Genomic DNA, 25,167 nt, shown 5'->3' on the forward strand with positions numbered 1-25,167 from the left:
CAAATTCCTCTTATGCAATTTATTTGACCGGTTGCATTATCATCTGATTTATCACATAAGATGGATGCTATGAATTGACTTGTTCGTTTAGGAGGAGCAATTTTTTAACCATCATTATCTTCTCTAATCTTTCGAAACACCTGATAGTACAAGTCAAATTCGATGTGATAACGACAACAACAAGTTTCAAAAACTTTGTTTAACTTCACATAATATGGCCTTAACCGTTCAAACATGGTTTGTCCAATCTTTATATGAGGGTTTGTTTTAGTAAACAATACATACAATTCATGTTTTGTTGTGTCTATCCAATGTTTTACGTGGAGATCATAACGATCAGGACCAATCCTTTGCTTGATAACATCTCTACTATTTGATGAAGGGTGAGTATTATCATTCCAAAAACTTGTCACAAAGTTCCTATCAACATCTTCAATTCTATCAGAACGAGGAGCTCTACACATAATTTCCCAATTCCCTTCTAAGGTAGTATCATCCAAAATCTTTCTCCTTTTAACATATTTAGATATTGTCCTTCTACTAAAACCAAACTCAGATGACAGTGAAGAGATTTGTCTTTTTTGAGGCAATCTTTCATTTACTAAAGATGTCAACATCACTCTTCTTTAAATGGTCTTATATAGTTTTCGATATTTTTTACCAATGTTCACCAAACCTTTCTTAACATTATCAACAGTAGATTTTTGTAGCTGAGAAGATTTCCTCTTTTGACTTGTTGTATCTATACCCAACAATTTCATTGGATCTATTAAGTCTTTATGAGTAAGTACAATTGATAACAATTGAGCTTTTTCTAGTGTAGTATCAAGATTGTTGAAATGAGACATTATTTCTTTTCCACTTTTATTCATTGACTTCCTTTTAGTATGTCTAGGTTCTTCACTGAGACGTTTCATCTCATCCATATCCATTTCAAGTAAATGATCTAAATTTTTATAAGAAATATTTCTCTTCACCTGTTTAGCTAGATCCACAATATGCTCATCCATATCAGTGGTAGGAGGTAAGGAACCTGACCCCTCTCCTTCAAAGGTCTCCATTGGTTCAACTTGGACAATCTCCTCCCTATGTTCATCAACTATATTGTGTTCTTCAACAGGTTCGTTTGCCCGTTCTGCACATAATTTAAGCTCGTTTGTGTAAGGTTCTTGAATTAATCATAGATTATTCAATTAGGATTAAGAATAGGGGTGAATTTGGCTTAAAGCTTTACATGTTAAAATTAGCCCATTCAATTTGGTTTATTAAATTTAATTACTTTGAGGACCTTATTGTTATAACTCTAATTAAATTACTTGTTTAGGTTTAAAGTTCAATTTGTTCTTAGGTTAGGATTAAAGTTCAATCTCTAATTTTGAGCACTAATTTAACACATAAAATAAAATTTTGATAAATTAGAAATTCCAATTTTGAAAATTAAAAGTACAAATATTTTGATGCATGCATACGATAACTTAGGTGACCTCATATTAAAATCAATATGACCACATTTGAAAAAATATTTCACAATTATTATACTTAACTACCCTTAAGACAGATATATTATGTGATATTAAAGGACCTATCACATGAAATTACTTGTACATGTAGATTAAATATTCAATATATATAATTTAGAACCTAGAAATTATGACATAATAGGTCTTATTAATTTTATGACTTAACAGGTCTTATCTATTATAAATGAACTTAATTATATAGGAGAAAAATGCAATTACACTACAAGCAAGTTGATGGAATTTGAAATTTGGAGATACACATGTATTATCTCCAATTAATTATGCTTTCCAATTAAAAAAAATTATTTAATCCTATTATTTTCAATTAATTTAATTAAGATTTTTTAAATTAATTTTCATTAAAAATATTAGATAAAAAATATTGAGTTCTAATTAATTGATATGTAACACATATTAAATTAAATAGAAATAAAATAAAAAATACATACTTGCATCATGATATCTTTGTCTTCTTTGTTCTCGATATCTTTCTTCCGTTTCGGGAGAATAATTCCTTGAAGTCTTATTTTGCCTTCTCTTCTTGTTCCCCATGCTTTTACAAAAAACCTTCAAATTATTGCCTTCAAAATAATTTTCAAATGTCTTCTCTCATCCAAAAATGCGAATTATTTTAATCATTTGTGTGATAAAAAATGAAAAAAATTATGGACATTTATATGACTCCACAAATGAAAAAAAAAACAAAAAATGCGTAGGCCAGAGTTCGAATGAAAGCCGACATTTAAAAATTCTTGGGTTCCCTCGAACATGGCCGTTACAAAAATGTGCATGCCAAAATCGAGCTCATTGGTTCGAGCGAATGTGGGTTCGCTTGAACTGGTGTTCATTCGAACCTTCAAATTAAAGGTTTCTCCCAAAAAAATTCAGAGTTCTGAAGAATTAATGACTTCAGAGCTCTGGTTGAAAGCACGAATGAAATAATCTTGATAACCCAAAAATAGTAGATGGTAGTACTCGAAGCAAGCTTTCCAACGAGTATAATTTTGTTATATTTTGAATTTATTATGTTCTTGTTTTTTTAATTTTATGGAAAAGTGGTTTTTCACCGAACATGAACTTCTCTGTTCAACGCATTGGGAAAAATAAGAAACTAATTCAAAAAAATTCTGAAAAATATCTGTGCCTCTGGTATTGATGTCTTCTTTCTAACAAAAAAAATAAAATTGAATTTCGATTTATATAGGACAAGTTATGTGTTCAAACATAAACCTATGTTTGAATTATGACTAGTCGGAGTTCAAAACTTTATAAAATGAAAAATATTGAACATATCACTATAAAACCAAATGCAAGCCCTGGATATTGATGTTACAAACCAAAATTTGAAATAATTGAGTTTTTATCATTTATAGAAAAATAGTTATGCGTTTCGGGAGGCACATCACTCTTAAAAAATTTGAAAAAAATGTATATAGAATCTACAAACAAAATGCTAGAAATCACTAATTTACATCATCTTCAAATTTTTAATAGTTTAAAAGTTATAGTTCTTGGAAGTTGAAGATTATTTTAAAAATGTACATCTCAGTGTCAAAAGTGGCAAAAAAGTGGGAACCATTATTGTGAGTTCACCCTGAGGCGGTATTAATATTTATGAAATTCGTAAAAAAATATAATGTACGTGTTTTATTGTTGCTTCTACATTCTTCTTACATTTGCTTAAAGATTTGATGAAGGTTTTCAAGTATACCCCTTGATTTTTCTTCCAGCTGCTTGCTATTATGTCCGAGGTCCTATGATGTTGGAGGAGACATGAAATATTGTTTAGTCAAAGGCAATAAGGTGCTTTAGTGTCGGTAAAAGCATAAGTTTTTATTAGACAAGTGAAAAATATCAGATGATTGTATTTTCCGTTTGTATGTTGAAACCCTAATACTCTACCCTATTTTGTGGCTTGCATTCATTTTGAACAATTCTTATATTACTTTCAAGATATATTAGCAAAGTTTAAGAAATCATGAGTCTAGCCTATCTGTTAATTAAAAAATTAACATTTTTCTTTTGGGTTGCCATTGTCTCTTTGATTGTTAAGAAGAGTCTCATCTATTATGTTTAATGATATCCTTTGTGTTGTCAAAACAACCACAAAATTATTTCATATATAGATTGTCATAAACTTTCTATATGTTGTTCTACATTTGAATATTTCAGAAGTTCTTAATAGACTTTGTTATTATGTTTTTGAAAATTCATCATTTTTTTCTTATTTTTTCCCTGTTTTTCAAGTGATAAAAAGTTCCATGACAAAGAAAGAGAATCCATGTTCTAAGTAATTCTAAAGCTAGAGTTGCATTGTGTTGCAGATGTATCTTGTTAAATTCAATATACCTTTATACACCTACAAAACCTTAGTAATAATGTTTTTTTTTTTTCAGATATTTTGCTGAGTTTTTTTATTCAGTTTACAAATAAATACCCCACCACACCACTTCCTGCTCTCCCACCTTCTTGAATTTCTTTATTTTTCTACAGGTCTATATCCTCGAGTATTGCAAAATAAAAGCTAAACCAATAATGAAATAATACAAAGTGATAAATGTGGATTAAAATGAAAAAATGTTCTTTAGTCTCTTTTCCCAGTTCACTCGAAACCATAATATCCCGATCTAGTTCATTCCCGATCTAGTTTGCAATCCAATCCATTGTGGGTGTGAGCATGGCACATGATTTTGGGGCTAGATTAATGAAATTAAATGCATGTTTAGTATCTAAGCTAAAAACTTGTTGGTGGTGTCAATGAAACCCACAAGAAGCTGGCCTTCCAGTAAAACAAGAACTTCAGTGGCTCTTGGGTGCGTGTGAGGAGGATTTATTCCACCCACTGCGTAATCGATACGGACCAACGATATTCCGAAGGCATTGGATCCTAACATCAACTCAGAGGACGATTGAAGCGTAAAGCTTTCCCAACCTCGGGAAGGGTTTGGGTGTTAGAGATGATATACTCAAATGACTTGGGCTATCCAAGGAACATAAATTATATGTCATGTATGTTTGTAATATAATGCCAATGCAAACAGGAGACCATGGTTGAAAATATTTCCAAACCTTTTAGAAAAAAAAGGCAAGGCCATGACTGTGTGTGTGTTCACAAAGATAATTGGAGAAGCATTTTGGAATGTTGGGCACCTTGATGATGGATTTGTATACAAGCGCTTCTTTACCAATTACATCTAGGTCATGAGGACCATAACTTAGGGCTCCTCATATGGGAATAGATTGATTACAGATCCAAACAGGATAGTGGTACTAGCCATGCCTGATGCTATACCCATAGAGCCTACAAATAGATTTATTGGAGGCATATTTCATGTTGAAGCTCTTAATAGGAAGCAAAGAATATTTTGATCTCTCCAATTTTATAGGAAAGTGAAGTAAAGGGTTTCATTGTTGGCCTGTGGCTAGTTCATTGGAAAATATGGGGATTTTTTTCTCCTTTGCAAATTGAAAGACTATATGAATGTGTAGAGGGTCTGATGTAATGTAGGAATTGTAATTGGGAGCTACCTCTTTGGTAGTATTTCTCTACGAGAGAACTATTAATTAATATCGAAATAGATACTTACAAAATCTTAATGGAATTATAAATTGTATTACGAGCAAAATCTTGGTATTTGATAAAATTAAAAGATTTAAAAGAGAATAATTAACTATTATTTACAAATTTAAAATGAAAATCATCTAATAGGATTAATCATAACATTGTCATAGTTAAGGGACAAGAATACTAAAGTACCTCTAGTCAATTAATTCCAATACATATACAATTCTATACAAGAAAAAGGCCATGGTTGAACCATGTTAAAGGGGCAAAATTGATAAGACTAAGCATGTGGTAAGGATATTATATGTAGCCCAATCATTCTGCTACTGTTTATACTAGAAAATCTAGGTTTTGACATTAGGTGTGATGGAAATCATATTATGTCAGTTGAATATACACTATATTATATGTTTCTCATTTCTAGGAGCATTTTTCGACATTTTTTAAAGACTTCTTTGATAAAAAATTAGGACGAAAAGATTATTATGAGGTTTTCAAGAGACATTAGCATAATTTTTTTGAATATTATTAATTAAATATTTCACATTAAACATAAGCTTTTAAATTGTGTATAACTATTATAGTAAATATTTATTAAATCACGTTATCTAAGATTTTTTTGAATAATTTATAAAATTCATTGTCGATTAGTTGGACCTGTGTATATTTTAGTATACAAAGATTGAAAGTGCATTGAATAATAATGAATTTTAGTATTATATTCTCTTCTGCATTCTAAAAAATCAAAGATAATTACTCTTACGAAAATATTATTACTAAAATGACGTAAAATGTGATATCTAATTTCAAATGAGTGTATGGGGACCATGAGATAACGAGGAGAGCCATTCAAGCAAAAATTCGTTCAGTTTGATTTTTGAATTTTATTCAATAAGATTATTGTAATACACATAATACAAAATCTTATCATTAAAGAATCATAGTGTAGTAATGCAATGCCTTTACCATTCCAAATGTTTACCTAAGGATACTTGTAAAATGTATAAATAATGTACGATGGTGATGAATGGGAGACATAGCTTTGAAAGGTGAGCACGGATAAAAAGATGAATTGTGATGCATACCTTGAATCCCATCTATTTCATTTGATTTATTCTTTAACATGTTATCAATAAATTATTAATTAGAAATATTAGCATAATTATTAAAGTTTGAAATTTACTCTTGAGTTATATATGTTGAAAATCGATGCTATAAATAATACATCAGCAGAGAAATAACGAGATTAAACAGATTTATTTTATTCAGGAAAAGAAAAAAATGACAAAGATGGTCTTCCCACGTTTTATTTAATAGACCACAGCGAATTCAGGTTGAGAATCTTAGAGGAATTTGGCCCGAATGTAATCGACAAGCTCTTGGGTGATGCAAATTCTTATGCAAATTTCTTCTGAATGAAATCGACAAGCTCTTGGGTGATGCGGAAGGCCTTGGCCAATACGGAATCTGGGAGAGGAGGATCCGCTGCAAACAGAGAGTTGGCGATTGTCTGAGCTCCCGGAAGCTGGCTGCTCAATGCAGCTATGGCCACCGCATTTTCATGCCCCACATTCTGCTGGAAATGCACAAGTGCCTTTGGAAACACAAACACATCTCCCTTCTCCAACGTTTTGCTGAAAAACTTGTTGGTGGTGTCAATGAAACCCACAAGAAGCTGGCCTTCCAGTAAAACAAGAACTTCAGTGGCTCTTGGGTGCGTGTGAGGAGGATTTATTCCACCCACCGCGTAATCGATACGGACCAACGATATTCCGAAGGTGTTGAGGCCTGGTATCTGCATAACATTGGCCATCGTTACATTTGAGCCCACTGCATTGTCGGTGTTCCCTGCCTGCCCAAGTCCCCCGAAGAAGAAGTCCTCTGCCGAAACATCCTTGGGATCTTTGCAAACGAACCCGTTCACCTTAACTGTTTTAATCAATTTGTTAGCAACAAATCATATCACGCCACTCTATCTTAATCAATTTGTTAGCAACTCGCCTAATAAGAAAATCATATAAAAGTTATGTACTCACCCATGCTTTCCTTGTCTGCGACGCAGAAATCTTGCAAGGGATCGGAATCCGCTGCCATGACATTATCACTGTAACAACATATCAATAGGAAAAGTCCCAACGTGAAGTAGATCATGCGGTTACCCATTATAAATAGAGCCACAGAAGAATCAGACAGAAAAGCTCGGGATATGAATGTGTAGTCGAATTGTGTATTACAAGCCCATAACATGTCTATTATATAGCGGGAAAATTAACTACTCTGCGAGGACTAATTCTTGTCGATGTGATCAGTTAATTATCGTATATTTGCAGAGTGAGTACGTAAGTCCTACGACATACAGTTACCCAAACTACCGTAGACGTAGTCTCCTTATACTTTTGATATTGTTGATATTGTCGCAAACTCTTTCGGTAGTGTGGAATCGTTATCACTATATCGGAAAGATCAGCAAATTCTAAGAAAATAATATTAGATTATTCTTAACCGCCAGCGAATTCGCAAAAAAGGAAATTATCAATGATGTGAGGGTGAGTGTTACATGTGCAAGAAATGAGATGGAGAGAGTCATGCTAGGTAGTTATTGAATTGAAAAATTAGTAAAATATATTCGAGAGGAAAATAATCTATAAACAACTCTTGCATTAGTATTATTGAAGAAAAGGTCTAGTTTGAGCAAGGAAGGTTGATAGTTTCCAAATCATTAGATGTCACTTTAGAATAGTTGCTAGTGTAATTGAGAAGGTGCTAGTTTGGATGTGATTCTAGATTTACTTAGAAGGGTTCTACCATGGGGAACCCAATATCAAATGAATGACACATGCAAAAGCATATACACCATCCATTATTTTGAAAAACATAATTCTTCCCAAAATCCAAAGGGTTCTAACATGCACATGCTAATGAAAAACTCTAAAAGGCAAAGGATACGAATGAATATGTGGGTCATACGATAATTATATTGCCACAAGAAAGAATTATACACACACCACTAAATAAACGATGGCCTTCTTCAAAGGAAGTAATATATACATTTTTCACAACCGTCTCAGAATTGGTAAAAGAGGAAATTTTCTTTCATATTTATTTTCGAGTTGGATGTTGACACAAACACCGTCCATCCATGCTTTATATTGCATCTTTCCCGAAAACCTTTTTACGCTCGGGTAGGATAATCTCAATTTTATTATAAAATTAGGTGTGTTATATTCGTGAGCCTTAAAAACAAAGAATAGTTTTAAATTATCATTAATATTTTTAGCTTGTAATATTAAGGATTCATATTAATTATAGAATTTGGCTACAAGAGTAAAATAAATAAATAAGAGAATGGGTTGTGTAAATGATGAACTTGGTGTACAAGGCAAATTCATCATAGCATGTGCACGTATATGTTACATACTCAATGTTATAGGAATCATGCTAGACGAGGTGAGAAAAGGAATACGATGAGTGGGCGTTATGGAACTCATTTCGCACAATGTAAAACAAGGATGATAACGTGATTGAGATTTGGAATCCTTATGCAACATGTCTCAATGGAGGAACTCCTCAAGGTAACATTCCCTCTAATTCCTAATTGGTAGTGAATTGGTTGGGCCTCTATGGAGTGAGCTAACACCTATAGCTAAGTAAACCATAAGTAAGCTAAATTATATATAAATTTTTATTAATTACTAATGATATATAAAGAGATTAAATGCAACAGACAAATAAATGATAATTTTCTATGGAATATTTTTAATAAGTAAATATACTATTTTTGAAAATTAAATATTAGGCACAACGAAAGTTTATTCTTCTAAAGAGTCCAAATAAACTAAATTAAAACAAAATAAAGAGTAAATTTTCTCAATTCTAAGCTGATATTTTATTTTCTATTAAAACCAAATTTTTGAAATAAAAGTATACTACACTTTGATTTCAAATTTAATTTAATTAATTACCATTCACTCTCAATTAGATAAATTAAGTTATTTCAGTCGACTAATTAATTTGAGAGGCCACATCACATTTAAATGATTACAAGACATGTTAAATCATAAAACCTAGCACACCATTTAAAAATTATAATTCCACCTAAGGTTTTGCATTTGCTAAAGTCATATTAAATTAAATTCTATTAAAAGAATTAATTACCATGCTAAACCTGCTTAATGGGCCTTAACCATTATGCTAATACTATAAACCCAAACTCAAGTTTGCAATGTGTGTGTGTGTGTGTGTGAGAGAGAGAGAGAGAGAGAGAGAGAGAGAGAGAGAGAGAGAGAGAGAGAGAGAGAGAGAGAGAGAGAGAGAGAGGGAGAGAGAGAGGGAGAGAGAGAGAGAGAGAGAGAGAGAGAGAGAGAGAGAGAGAGAGAGAGAGAGAGAGAGAGAGAGAGAGAGAGAGAGAGAGAGAGAGAGAGAGAGCGGGGGGGGTAAATAGATTTTGTATAAAATATATATGTTTAAATAGGTGAATATACATATCTAATTACAAATAACTATTTTTAATTTTAAATAAAAGTTTCACTAGAGATTTTTTTTTTGTAGGATAACAAAGAGAATAATATTTGCGTGATAAACATCCCCTTCACTTTATTAACTAAAAATATTAAGACAAGTGAATGGAAATTTCATACTCTTAATGATAATTTAACCAATAATTACTAATAAATTTACTTTGTTCATCAAATATCAATAACTTTTAAATGTATGAAATGCAAATTACCACAAGCAATAAGTTATTTCTCAAACAAACTCAATCCTTAAACAATATGTATATTTTTAGAAAACTAAAATCAAATCACTTCTAAACACAACAACATCATCATTTATCAACTTGATATACACAACATTACAAGGGACCCATTTGATAAAAAAATTAACAACTTACTCCAACCCATTTCAAAAGTCCAATAAAAATTCTAACCCAAATGTGAGAATGAATATTTTTATTCCACTATCAAGGTAGCACCCAATTTGACTCAACAAGAAAGGTTACAAAACATAGTTTTTAAACAAGCTAAGGGAGAGCTCACCTTCCAACATTTGGTATTTCTCACAACCAAGCCCCAAGGTAAGAGGCCTATGACAAAATTTATTGCCCAATGCAAATACTCCATGCACATGTAAACTCCATTAAGGGAATCCAACACCATATACTTCACAACCCTTTTAAAATATACCAAACAATTTTTCCACAGATTTTCCAAAAGAATCAAGGATACTCATACCCAAGAAATCTGCTTCTCAATGAGAAAAAACCATTCCCTTAGAGGTTCCACATATCCTTCACCCTACACATGAGTTTCTCTCGTCAATATGGGAGAGCCTAAAACCTCTCACACATGTCATTGACATAAGAAAATATATAAAAAGATGAAATTTAAAAATTAAATCAAAAGCCTCCAATAAAATATTTACAACAAAATGAAATATAGCATTCTAAGGAATGAATCATATCAAAATATTTCCTTACTAGATCAGGAGGGTTTGATAGATATTTCTCAAAGACTCTTTTGACTCCTTGCACAAAGCCTCCCAAAAACTCCAAAAAGATAGAGCCAAAAAATAAAATAATAAGACATACAAAGAGTCTAAGAATGGTATATGTAATATGTGTCATATGACCTCCCCTCCTCTGATCACGATGCACCACATGGATCTCATCCACCTCCTCTCTCCCCTTCACACCAAACCCTAAGGGTATGTGGATATCACAAATGCTTCTACATGTGAGAGCATTAGGACGAGAGGAATAATATTGTATACTCTTCCCCAAGAGGATCTTTTTGATCCACTCATATGTGTGAGGCATGCAAAATCCCATTAATAAAATTGTTGGAGTGGATTTGGAAGTGGTAATTTACTTACTATCGCCCACAAGTTAGACTTTTGACACCTTTTTTCTAAGAGACTTGGACATGATCAAATGATGACAGAAGCCCATGGTTTAATTCCCCAAAAAGGTACCGAACTCATAAGTGTTTCATTTTGGGCCTAAATAGACTCAGAAATAGATGAAATAGACACGTTAAAGTTATTCGAAAACCCGCTCAATGTAAAATCTATCTTTCTATAAGGATGCAACTAGGTGCAAATACTAACTTACTCATATATAAAAATAAAATATAAATATATTTAAAACAGAAAATACATCATATTACAACAATTACTAAAATTAGAGACCTTAGTCCCTATCATTAACTAAGGTCAAGGCTTCACCAGGAATTTGAAATGAATAGGATTTTCTTAGGGAACTCCAATTTCTAATAGCTATGAAAATTTCCCACATGCTCAGCTAAAAATAATAATTATTTCCAATATAACTTGAAAAAAAATGCACACATAATCATACAATTGGCAACAATTTAATTCTTAACTACCAACATATTCCAATAGAACATCATACTATGACTTGATTATATTTAAATGTTTTTTAACCACATTTGACATTGATTTGTAATATAAAAAGTGTAGATATTATTATTATTTTTTTTATTAGATAAGGTGGGAAGATGGTCCCGCACCCAAAGTTAGAATATTAAAATAGAGAAGTTCAAAACCAAATAAGTTACTGCACAAACACAACCCCAAAACTATCAAAATAACAAACCACAAAAAAATATGTAGACTCCATATTATGGAGGCTCATAAGAGAATTCAACTCTTTCATGACCAATTTTATTCTTTAATTCTAGTTCTCTCAAGTAGTACCCTTGTTTCTTCTTTTCACCTTCTGTATTTAGTTTGGTTTCTTTTTTCTTTGTGCCTTTTTTGTTCCATCCTAGACTTATGCCTATTGCGATAATTAGTCAAATAGTTTAAGAAGTCATTGAACAAATCCATTAGGTCCTTAATGATAGTAAGAAAATGAAAAAATGAGTCCCCAAATTGAGAAAATCTATTGCCCAATAAATTTATTTTCTCTTTCAGTCTACCTCGTTTTACCTCTATCTCGTAAGTGTTTCATTATGGCCCTAAATACACTTAGAAATAGATGAAACAAACACTTAAAAGTCATTCCAAAACCTACTAAATGTAAAATCTATATTTCTGTAAGGATGCCATTGGGTGCAAATACTAACTTACTCAAATATCAAAATAAAAAAATATATTATTTAAAACACAAAATACATCACATTACAACAATTACTAAAATCAGAGACCTTAGTCCCTATCATTAACTAAGGTCAAGGCTTCACTAGGAATTTGAAATGACTAGGATTTTCTTAGGGAACTCCAATTTCTATTAGCTATGAAAATTTCCTATGCACTCAAAGAATTTTTTATTTATTTCCAATATAAGTTGAAATAAAATACACACATAATCATACATTTGATAGCAATTTAATTCTTCACTACCAACATAGTCCAATAGAACATCATACTATGACTTGATTATACTTTAATGTTTTTTAACCACATCTGACATTGATTTGTAATACAAAAAGTGTAGATATAATTTGTTTTTGGTTAGATAAGGTGGGAAGAGGGTCCCACACCCAAAGTTAGAATACTAAAATAAAGAAGTTCAATAACAAACAAGTTACTGCACCAACATAGCCCCAAAACTACCAAAATAAAAAACCGCAAAAAACTATGTAGACTTCATGTTATGGAGACACATAAGAGGATTTGACTCTTTCATGACTAATTTGACTCTGTAATTCTAGTTCTTTCAAGTAGTACCCTCCTTTCCTCCTTTCACATTCCATATTTGATTTGATTTCTTTTTTCTTTGTTGCACTTTTTTTCCATCCTAGACTTAAGCCTATTGTGATACTCATCCAAATAGGTCGATAAGTCATATAATAAATCCATTACCTGTCCTTAATGATATTAAGAAAATGGAAAAATGTTTCCCCAAATTGAGAATCTCTATTGCCAAATAAATTTATTTTCTCTTTCAGTCTACCTTGTTTTACCTCCATCTCAAAGTCATTGTTATCCTCTCTTCACTATGCTTAGAACTCTTCTTTCTTTGTGAAGTTTAAATAAGTAGGGTGAGATCTAACACTATTGAAGCCAAGTTGGTTTCCAAGGCCTCCTCCTCCACAATGATATGATAGTATGATTTAGAGATGTCTTGAAGGGATAGGTCCAGAGTGATTTGTTAGGTATGTCAAATTCTTTCCCTTTGCTTTCCTCAACAGAGTACAATATCACTTTCAAATTGTTAGTTCTCATATATTTGGTTGTTTAGGTAGGTCAAATTCGTTCCCTTTGCTAAGCCCCCAATTTTTAACTTTACATTTTGGTGAACCCGATTCCTCACACAATTAATTCATATTTTTGTTTTCAAATCTGAGTGTATGGAATTTAAATTTCAAATTTTTATTTACAAGTATGATTTTCTTGCAAATTTTAAACATTTAAAGATTAATTTCATTAAAACCCTAATTTTTATTTTTAAAATTGAGCTTTTGATATTCTTAATTTGGATTAATTATTTTAGATCTGAGAATTCGTTCAAGTTGCAAATTCAAATTTTCATCTACAAGTCAAATTTCACAATTAAATTTTAAAATTTAAGTGGTTAATTTAAAAAAAAACCTAATTTTTAAAACCTTAAAAATTGGACTTGCAGGTTGTTTAAATCTTGAATTTCCCTCTTTAAATGTGTTGTTAATCCTAATTCAAATTCAAAATTTCAATCTTGGATCAAATATCTAATTGAAATTTAAATTTTAAAATTAAGTGGTTACTTAAAAAAACCCTAATTTTTGAATTTAAATTAATTTTATGCATTTTCCAAATTTTCAAAATTCCAATATTAGATCTCTGTTTTAAAATTTTAAGTTTAGTGGTTCTTTCTACAAGACCCTAATTTTAAATTGGTAGGTATTTGAAAGTGATCAAATGATTTTTAATTCGTTGTAAACTGAAGTGGAAATTTTTGCAAAAAATCATTCTATGCCACAAGACCAATATGGAAATCAGATTATGTATCTCAATTCCAGCAACCTATTGAAAGGTCTGGTTAGCTTAGAAGGTATTTTTAACTTGGACAACCACCTAAACAACAAGAATATGAACTTTTCTATAAAGAAACGTGGCTATAAGAGTTTGGTGGTTGCTAAAGGTAGGTCACTGAAATTTGGAAAGGTATGCTCTATAGCTAAACAAGAAATATTTATTTTAACTTTGTCAAAGTACGATGATATATTTACTTGGACCTATGAAGATTTAATGGGGTTTGACCCTACCTTAGCCCAACACACTATAGAATTAAACTAGTTTGACAAATAGAAAGGCCAATAAATCCCAAAATAGAGCTCTTGATGAGAAAACAATTAACCAAACTCATAGAGGATGCTATCATTTTCCCTATCAAACATTCCTCATGGGTGGTCAATCTTGTTTGTATAAGAAAGAAGAACAGAGAAATCAAACTATGTGTAAACTTCAGAGACTTCAATAGACACTATACTAATAGCTAAATAAAGAGAACAAGTTCAAAGAGTGTAGAGCGGATTCAGGACACCTTTTGGTTGTTTTCTAGCTCATCATTTGTATAGACAACAATGAAGCACAAACATCCACGCAGCATGCTAGCATCCTAAGTTCAAGACCTAAAAAAACTGTTAAGAAACTTTATAGTTTGTTAATCTTTTGTTTTTGTATAATCAAATTAATATGTTGTGTTATGTATACTTTTGTTATTTCTGCATTAGTGTATTTTTTGTGTTATATATATACCATATTAAATTAACCTATGTTTTACTAAGTATAGCTCTCAATTCCCCTGGGTTTGAATTTTTAAAATGTGAAATTTAACTAGAGAACAAACTGATTGATAAATTAGAGATTGACGATACAAAATATAGAATCCTATGAATTATAATGTTGAAATCTATGGTATTTAAAAGATTGTAAGGATTAAGATATTAAAATTTCTAGATCAATAGGCTGAAGATCTAATAGGTCAAACTAGGATATTCGAATCACACTACAACTCTAAGAACATAATTTAAGTGAATTATTAAAATATAGATGGCCCATGTGAGTTTAGATACAAATTAATTCATTTATCCTTTAGAAATTATCTTAGACTAATGATTTATCCTTATAATTATATATGAGTAAATTTCACATTATACATCTATAAATTTTATTATACAGAAATGAACTACGCAATATGTAAGAATTTAAATCACAATAGTAAAAGGATTGATTCTCGTAATTTTCATTAATTGATATAGGCATAGGCTATTTAAAAAAAAAATAACAAGAAACTTACCAAAACGTCTACATATATCTTGACAACATGATGTCCGACTATGCACACTTGTGGACATCACATGTGTGATGTCATAGCCAACACACTACCTATATTCTATACCACTCACTCTATCATTAAATTCTAATGGGTTTTAGCATCTTGATCATACAAACTTCTCATAGGAACGATGGAAAAGGCCATATTTTCTTGGGGTTCCTATATAAGGAGCACACTGTTCATTCTTCATGGTAAGACTCTTAATATAGAATTATCTCAAAAAGTAAAATTCCATGGTCTATGTGCATTTAAAAAAGTAATCACCTATCATTAATTCATGATTGATACTTTAATTAGCACCTAAGAACTAATTGATAGATTCTAGTTGAACTAACTAATTTTTTTCAATAACCACACTCTTTTAGGAGATTATTTCTCTAAATTACTCGAGTTCCTAACTTTAAATAAATATTTATCCAACAAAATTTCTATTTCCCTTGTTACGCATGAAGAAAAAAGGTGGTATTAGGATTCCTCCAATCTAGATTCCAAGCTTAAGTTTCCTAAGGATACATGAAATTTTTTTTATCCCATCTATTTAATTAGTTTTCTACGTGCGAACTTTGAACTTCATTTAGATGCTAATAAAGACTTCACCAATGTAACCCATTTTGAAATATATAAACCATAATGCCAAGTGAAACTCTCATTTTCCTCTTTAATATTTGTTGATTAATTTAATGAATTAATCTATTCAAGGAGTAAATTTGTTAAATATTTTAGAAAAGTTTTGTTTGAGCTAGGCCATACTTAAATAATATTAGCTTAAATTTACCGATATGTTGATAATTCAAAGAAGGCTTTCCTTGCACCTTAACTTATACTTCTCATTGTGTTAGTCCTTGAGAAAACCTTGCATGAAATAACAACTTCAATAAAAAATTAATTGGATTATTACTAATGTTTTAGAGAATAACGAATAAATTATATTTATTGGTATTGATACTGAACTAACAATTTTATAGATTGTTATTGTAGAAGTTCATGATCAACCATAGGAGCCAAGAATCGCCTACAAGAAAAACACCTATCACACAAAAGATATCAAGCTAATATTATATTTGAAACACAAAATACATCATATTACAACAATTACTAAAAGTAGAGACCTTAGTCCCTATCATTAACTAAGGTCAAGGCTTCACTGGGAATTTGAAATGAATAGGATTTTGTTAGGGAACTCCAATTTCTATTAGCTATAAAAATTTCCTACAAGCTCAAATAAAAATAATAACTATTTCCAATATAACTTGAAATATAATGCACACATAATCGTACAATTGGCAACAATTTAATTCTTCACTACCAACATATTCGAATAGAACATCATACTATGACTTGATTATATTTTAATATTTTTTAACCACATTTGACATCGATTTGTAATATAAAAAGTGTAGACAATTTTATTTTTTTATTAGATAAGGTGGGAAGATGATCCTGCACCCAAAGTTATAATATTAAAATAGAGAATTTCAAAAACAAATAAGTTACTGCACAAACACAATCCCAAAACTATCAAAATAATAAACCACAAAAAAATATGTACACTTCATACTATGGAGGCTCATAAGAGAATTCAACTCTTTCATGACCAATTTTATTCTTTAATTCTAGTTCTCTCAAGTAGTACCCTTACTGCTTCTTTTCACCTTCCGTATTTAGTTTGCTTTCTTTTTTATTTGTGCCTTTTTTGTTCCATCCGAGACTTATGCCTATTGTGATACTTAGTCAAATAGTTTGAGAAGTCATTGAAAAAATCCATTAAGAAAAAATGAGTCCCCAAATTGAGAAAATATATTGCCCAATAAATTTATTTTCTCTTTCAATCTACCTTGTTTTACCTCTATCCCATAAGTGTTTCATTATGGGCCTAAATACACTCAGAAATAGACAAAACCGACACTTAAAAGTCATTCCAAAACCTACTAAATGTAAAATCTATATTTCTATAAGGATGAAATTGGGTGCAAATACTAACTTACTCAAATATAAAAAAAAAATAAAAAATTTATTTAAAACACAAAATACATCACATTACAACAATTACTAAAATCAGAGACCTTAGTCCCTATCATTAACTAAGGTCAAGGATTCACTAGGAATTTGAGATTACTAAGATTTTCCTAGGGGACTCCAATTTCTATTAGCTATGAAAATTTCCTACGTGGTCAAAGAAAAAAAAAATTTCCAGTATAACTTGAAATAAAATACATACATAATCATACATTTGATAACAATTTAATTCTTCACTACCAACATAGTCCAAAAGAACCTCATACTATGACTTGATTATACTTTAATGTTTTTTAACCACATTTGACATTGATTTGTAATATAAAAAGTGTAGATAAAAATTGTTTTTGGTTAGGTAAGATGGGAAGAGGGTCCCACACCCAAAGTTATAATACTAAAATAGAGAAGTTCAATAATAAACAAGTTACTACATCAACATAGCCCCAAAACTACTAAAATAACAAACCGCAAAAAACTATGTAGACTTCATGTTATGGAGACACATAAGAGGATTTGACTCTTTCATGACTAATTTTACTCTATAATTCTAGTTCTCTCAAGTAGTACCCTCCTTTCCTCTTTTCACATTCCATATTTGAATTGATTTCTTTTTTCTTTGTTGCATTTTTTTCCATCCTAGACTTATGCCTATTGTGATACTCATCCAAACAGGTCGAGAAGTCATAGAATAAATCAATTAGGTCCTTAATGATAGTAAGAAAATGGAAAAATGTGTCCCCAAATTGAGAATCTTTATTGCCAAATAAATTTATTTTCTCTTTCAGTCTACCTTGTTTTACCTCCATCTCATAGTCATTGTTATCCTCTCTTCACCATGCTTAGCACTCTTGTTTCTCTGTGAAGCTTAAATAAGTAGGTTGGGATCTAGCACTATGGAAGCCAAGTTGGTTTCCAAGGCCTCCTCCTCCACAATTATATGATAGTATGATTTTGACATGTCTTTAAGGGATAGGTCCAAAGTGATTTTGTAGGTATGTCAAAATCTTTCCCTTTTCTTTCCTCAACAGTGTACAATATCACTTTCAAAGAGTTAGTTCTCGTATATTTGGTTGTTTAGGTAGGTCGAATTCTTGCCCTTTAATAAGCCCCCAATTTTTAACTTTACATTTTGGTGAACCCGACTCCTTACACCATAAATTCATATTTTTATTTTCAAATCTGAGTGTATGCAATTTAAATTTCAAATTTTCATTTACAAGTTTGATTTTCTTGCAAATTTTAAACATTTAGAGGTTAATTTCATTAAAACCCTAATTTTTATTTTTAAAATTGAGCTTTTGATTTTCTTAATTTGGATTAATTATTTTAGATCTGAGAATTCGTTCAATTTCCAAATTCAAATTTTCATCTACAAGTAAAATTTCACAATTAATTTTTAAAATTAAGACCCTAATTTTTAAAACCTTAAAATTGAACTTGCAGGTTGTTTAAATCTTGAATTTACCTCTTTAAATTTGTTGTTAATCCGAATTCAAATTCAAAATTTCAATCTTGGATCAAATATCAAATTCAAATTCAAATTTTAAAATTAAGTGGTTACTTTTAAAAACCCTAATTTCTGAATTTAAATTAATTTTGTGCATTTTCCAAATTTTCAATATTCAAATATTAGATCTATTTTTAAATTTTAAATTTAGTGGTTCTTTCTATAAGACCCTAATTTTAAATTTAATTCTCTTTTGGAAAAATTCAAATTTAAATTTTTTAAAAAAAATTAAGAGGTTACTTAAAAGATCCCTAATTTTTAAAATTAAATTAATTGTTTCAATTATCAAAATTCAACATTTCAAATTTTAAAATTAAGAGGTTATTTAACAAAGCCCTAATTTTAAAATTAAATTTTTCTTGCGTAAATTCAAATCTTCTAGTGAGTAATTTTAAATTTAATTTAAGAGTTTATTTTCAGCACCCTAATTGTAAATTTAAATTTCGTAGGAGGTTGCATAATTGAATAATCATTTTTCCTGAAATTTTGAATTATTCAAATTTCCAAACTTTCAAGTTCCCATTTTCAAATTCTCATTTCATTTTTTTTTTTATATAAAATAAAAAATCAAATTTGAATCCCATTTATTTAAATAAATTGAGTGGTTTTATTTATAAAATCTTAACTTATTTTCAAATAATTTGCTTGAACTTAAATTTCAATATTAATCATGGTAATCAATGGACGTGATCTATTTTCTATTCCGCATATGATTACATTACTTTTTATGTACACATTTATTATAATCATGTGTTGGATAATGGTTTCTTTCACTTCATGTTACTTCTTTTTATTCATGGCACTTGGACATATTGCATTCTTGGGATTTCCAAGTTGATTACTTTTCATAAATTAGATCCCAAAGCTTTCATCTTTCATGTATGTTGTGCTATTGTGATGTTTTTCGGTAAATGAATTTCATACGTAGAGCACCTAAAAGCTTTTGTAGATCTTAATCCTAGAGATGACAATGAAAAACATAATACTTGCACCTCTCCTAGGGTATCTAATATGAATGAAAAAAGAGAAAATACTCCTATCAATGATCTCTATAATGGAGACCAATCATTGAAGAGAAACATGCACCCATCTTCTTCTTATACACATACCCTTGCGCAAGGGAGGCAAGGTCAAAATATTAGTCTTTCTATCTCTCTAGATCCTCCATATTCTCCTAGAGTCTATATTAGAAATCAAAACATTTGTAGAGAAGATGATGTCATTCATTTTAATCGTGATCTCTCTCCCCATATAACATTAAGAAAAAATGAGGCCTTAGATGATAAGGATCTTCCATCCCAATCTACCAAAGAGGATATGCATGATGAAATAAAGGAATATGCTCCTTTACAATATATTCCTTCTTCATCTACTAATCCTTTCATTCTTTCTAAACGTCCTTACACTAAAAACTTCAAATAAATTTATTATTATGTTCCCTGACCTTCTCAATTAAAATATTCTTATAGGAGTGGCTTTAACATAATATAAAAACAAGGTTTTAGAGGACAAGGACTTGGAAAATTTGAACAAGGAATTTGACTCCCTATACACCCTCCTACACAAATAACCATAGAAGGCCTAGGAAATGATAATAAATCTCCTATGGAAGAAAAACTTAGGATTCAATACTTCAAAAATCATCTTGCAAGTCATTAAGCTATTAGTGCTCGTAAAAGAGCTTCTTCTTCAAAACCTCCTTTTTGTTTATTTCATCAAACCCATGATCATCATCTCGGTGATTGTCCCAATTTTCAAAATTAAGTAAAAGAACCGATCGATAGTGGTAAAGTTAAAATAATGGATGACAATCATTCCTCTTCTCATAGCAACTCTTGTCCTCAATCTTAAAATAATAATACTACAACTATTAATGATTAAGAAAAAATAGCAACTAGAATATTTTGGAAATTGAAGTACGATAATAATGTTGTCTTTCCTTTTGTGAAGTTTAGCAATAAACATAATGAAGGAAATGGATATTTCCTTTTTTCATCATGGTGGTTCTCACTCTCTTGGAAAGTGTAAAGAATTTAAGGAATTTGTTCAAGAACAATACGATCGTGCTCGTATAAGTCTTTCTGCAGATCTTTCTCTCTTTCTAGGTGAAAATTTAGTGCCTTAGCACTCCTTTCCCCTCATGTTGCTCCTCACCCTATGAAACAAGTAGTAAACTTAATTGGGGGCTCTTTTTCATTAGCGGTGGTTCTTTTTCGATTCCAAATATCTTGGTGTAGAAACATGATTCTCTCCAATCTCTTATCTTTTCACTATTTATTTTCATGGAGTGCATTATTCATAAATTGATGTCCTTTCTTGCATGGAATTACCCTTCATGTGAATAAATATTTTTTCCTTGGCTTAGACATATTCCTTCCTTGAGGCATTACATCTTTCATGAATAATCTCTCCTTAGAGAGGATTTGTTATCCTTCTTTTATCTAGCTCTTTCTCTTTGAAGATATTAACTCTTATTTTATGCTGCATTATTCAAAATGTGATCCTCTTTCTTGTATAGGATCTTTCTCCATGCTAATGTATGTGCATCCCTTGTGAGGACCTAACCTTTGTTTAAAATGGCATGTTTCTCATGAATAATCTCTCTTTAGAATATGTGTAATTCTTCTCCTCGTCCTCTTGCTTGGGGGGAAAGGATGATTCTTCTCCCTCTCTCTTTCTATCATTATTCCCTTTAGGGGCTGCATTTTTCATGTGTTGATATCCTCTCTTCCAATGGTATGTCTCTTATGGATAATATCTCCTTAGGGGAATATGCGATATTTATTTCTCTCTCTCTCTCTCTCTTTGAATATTACCACTTCTCTTGAGATACATTTTATATAAAATAATGTCTTTTCCTGGATTGGATATTCATTAATATTAGTTTATTGTGCATTTCCTTATGCTTAATCTCTCCTTAGAAGATTGTGTAATTCTTCTCATTGTCCTTGCACTTGGGGGGCAATAAATTCTCATCTTTTCTTCTCTCTAAGGATCTACTTTACCATTGTTGAGTGGTATTTGTTTATGATTGGGTGTCATTCCTTGTGTGAAGCTATTGTTTTCTCAAGGATTCTCTCTTATACAAGAGGTGTAAGTCCTTGGCTGCAACCTCTTCTTCATTTGGCAATGCACATCTATCATAAAATTACCCCTCACATTGGGTCAAAAGTATGTCATCCTTCATTAAGAATCTCTTTTCACCTAGCAATAGGAGGAAGGTATGGATTATTGTTCCCCTTCCCTTATCTTGGTAGAAGATGTTATGTTTGTTCAAGATAACTCTTTTTGGAGGTAGATGTCTTTTGCAAAAAGATATCCTCTCCTCCAAGGAAACCCTTTACACGTTTAGCAAGATATCTCTTTTTCAACTATCTTATCCTTTCCTGAAGAGTATTCCCTCTCTAGCTTGGATTTATGACATTGTTGCCTGAAGGATATCTCCTTGGCTTTGAAGGTAAGGTATCCTTGTATCTAGTTTCCTTAAGACATTAACATAAAACTATGTTGATATCTTAAGGGGGGGCACCTGTATCATTCCCATTGTACCATATTGTCATATGCTCTTGCGAATCATTTTTGCATGTCTTAAATGGGGTGTCCATTCCTAGAACCAGAGTAAAAACTCTTAGAGAGAGATTCTTCACACTCAAAATGAGACACAACATTTGATATATGTCTTAGACGTGACTAACGTATCACTGAAAATAACAAAGTCTTAAATGGGATGGCCTTGAAACTAGACATGTATCTTCGCCATTTGGAATTTACAAATTTGCACACACAGAATCGCCCCATGGAATTTGCATTGACATTACATGTCTTAAATAGGTTGAAGCACACTCAAAGACAAAGACTCTTAAGCGAGGTTCTTTACACTTGAAACGAGATATCTCTTGCACACACACACGAGGATAGGTGGAACTAGCTAAAAACAGCTAGACTATTCTTTCCCTCCTCTCCCCATGGATCACCTAGATAAAAACATCTAGGGGTGAGTTGCCCATTCTTTCTCTCATCATTCTTCTCATGGATCACCCGGATAAACACATCTAGTGTGTATTCATGTTCTCTCTTCTTTCTCTGATGAACTCATAGCTTTGCTATTGATAATTCATGGATGATGATTGCTTTTCTCATTTATGTGATCGTTTATGTGAATGAGATGACATTTGTTGAGAATGATATTAGTTGTTGAGACATTTTGATATGGAGGTCTCTTTGGTTAGTTGACTTGAGTTCTTACTTTTGGTCTTTAGCTTTTGGGCCATGTGTGCTTTTGTGTCTTTTCCTTTGTTTTTATTTTGTCTTTATTTATCTTTTTACCTTTGTCTTGTGTTTTATGCCCTTGCATATGTTTCAGGTGAGTTAAGATCCTAAGATTCGGGCCTTTGTTCCTCGAAATTAGTGATATCTTATACTCCTTGTGCTTTTCATCTGTGCTCTTACTCTTCATCTCTTTCTTCTAATTTATCGTGAGTATTTGTGTAAGCTCATACTCTCGCTAAAGTGGGGGCTAAATGTAGCATCCTAAAATTGCACCCTTTGTAATTTTGATTGTATTCTAGACCCTCACCTTATCGGTCTCTTCCCATGCTTGATCGAGACCTTTTTATGCCTCCCCTATGCAATCAAACCTCATTTTTCACCTTGCACCTTGTATGGCCACCTTGATCCTACCCCAAAATAGGGCAGGACAAGGGCATGGTGCCCTGGGATCCCTTAAAGGGGGCCTATCTTGGCCCCTCTTCCTTGGACCTATCTATAATGTGAGCAGAAAATAAACATCTATGTCGGCCTATGCCAGAAAATTAAATATTTGACGATGGGTGTGTATATAAGGGGGTCTTTCCCTCTGAATTGGCATAAGAGAACATACGATCACATTTTAATATAAATAAATAAAATATTTAATTTGGTATAAATAAAATATCTTCCTCTTTTAGAAAAGTTTCAACTATTTTAATATAAAATTATATTTTGACTCTAATATAAAATGTTGATTGACAGTACTAAAGTATGAACAATATTTGATTCAATATTAGACTTGAAGATAAGCTAGATAAATATATAAACAATAAGAAATTTTGCGCATCCAAAATTTCTATAAAAAAAATATTATAGAGCTTGGCCCTTGCTTCATCTATGTATACAAAAAGAAAAAGAAAATGTCAATGCTCTGTTACTCAATTTACATCTCCAAGATAGGTTAAATACACGAGGTAAAGAAATTTCCTTTTTTTTCCAAATCGTTGGCGGCTCAAAACAATCAATATATTATTTCCTTTGAATTTGGTGATCCTTCCCATATAGTGTAACGATTCCACATTATCGAAAGAATGGCGAGAATAGTTTTCTTGAGTCTATAAGATTCTATATTTTGTATTGTCAATCTCTAATTTATAGATCGTTTTGTTCTTAAGATAAATTTAACATGTTCAAACACAAACCCAATGGGATTGAGATCTATACATAGTAAAATATAGGATTATTTAGTGTGGTCATGTTGATTAATCATTGGTATTAAATTAGTCTATGTAGCCAAATGTATTGTATATAGTAGTATCACAAATTATTCATCCTTGTTCCCAAAGATAAGAACTCATAACCTTCTATCAATTATGAATATAATTTAGATTTTTTGATATGACTACTTATTCAAATAATAATTTTATTTGACATTAGTTGCATCAATATAATAAGCCTATATTTGTGTTGAAAAATTAAGTTCCTTAGATTTTAGTTAAAGTATTTGGGATGTATCATGTATAGCATTCAATCTGCTACTAATAATATAGTTTGAAACATGAACTACTTATTTCATGGTGTTTATGTGAGACCTTGAGTCTCTAGTTCCTTTATCTTATTTATGGATGGAGAATATTATAGTACGAAATTTCAAATCTATATTCAATACTCCTAAAAAAAAATTAGTGTTCCATTCATTAGATTTAAAAAAATTGATCGATGATTTTCTTATTTATTTATTTCACCTCTCTATTGCAACTGGATTAATGTTATTCTACCCTCAAAAATGACCTTTCGAGTAGAGAGATATATTCCATTCATTATTTACTTAGTAGTGTACGTGTATTTATTTCTTGTGGCAGTATAATTATAGTGTAACCCATATATTCATTCATATCCTTCACCTTTTAGAGTATTTTTATTAGAATTTGCATGCTAGAACCCTTTGGATTTTGGGAGGAATTATGTTTTTAAAAACATTGGATGATGTAGATGCTTTTTCATTTCTCATCCATTTGATATTTAGTTCTCC

The 25,167-nt window shown here is 31.0% G+C and overlaps 1 protein-coding gene across 1 annotated transcript; it reads right to left on the reverse strand.

The window, feature by feature from the left end:
• Positions 1–6,481: 6,481 nt before the first annotated feature.
• On the reverse strand, positions 6,482–7,332 carry LOC131078337 (putative germin-like protein 2-3). Its single transcript, XM_058016004.2, has 2 exons — positions 7,122–7,332; positions 6,482–7,014 (listed from the first exon to the last, which is right to left on the reverse strand). Exons 1-2 carry the CDS (start codon positions 7,330–7,332, stop codon positions 6,482–6,484), a joined length of 744 nt encoding a protein of 247 aa, XP_057871987.2.
• Between the last annotated feature and the right edge of the window lie 17,835 nt (positions 7,333–25,167).

Source organism: Cryptomeria japonica, unplaced genomic scaffold, assembly GCF_030272615.1.
Source record: "Cryptomeria japonica unplaced genomic scaffold, Sugi_1.0 HiC_scaffold_46, whole genome shotgun sequence".
Lineage (NCBI taxonomy): Eukaryota > Viridiplantae > Streptophyta > Pinopsida > Cupressales > Cupressaceae > Cryptomeria > Cryptomeria japonica.

Bases quoted from the DNA above. Each gene is read 5' to 3' on its own strand.
- LOC131078337 (XM_058016004.2), bottom strand. From the start codon at position 7,332: ATGTTATGGGCTTGTAATACACAATTCGACTACACATTCATATCCCGA. The intron at 7,015-7,121 runs GTGAGTACATAA...TGATTAAAACAG, and splicing joins CGCAGACAAGGAAAGCATGG to TTAAGGTGAACGGGTTCGTT.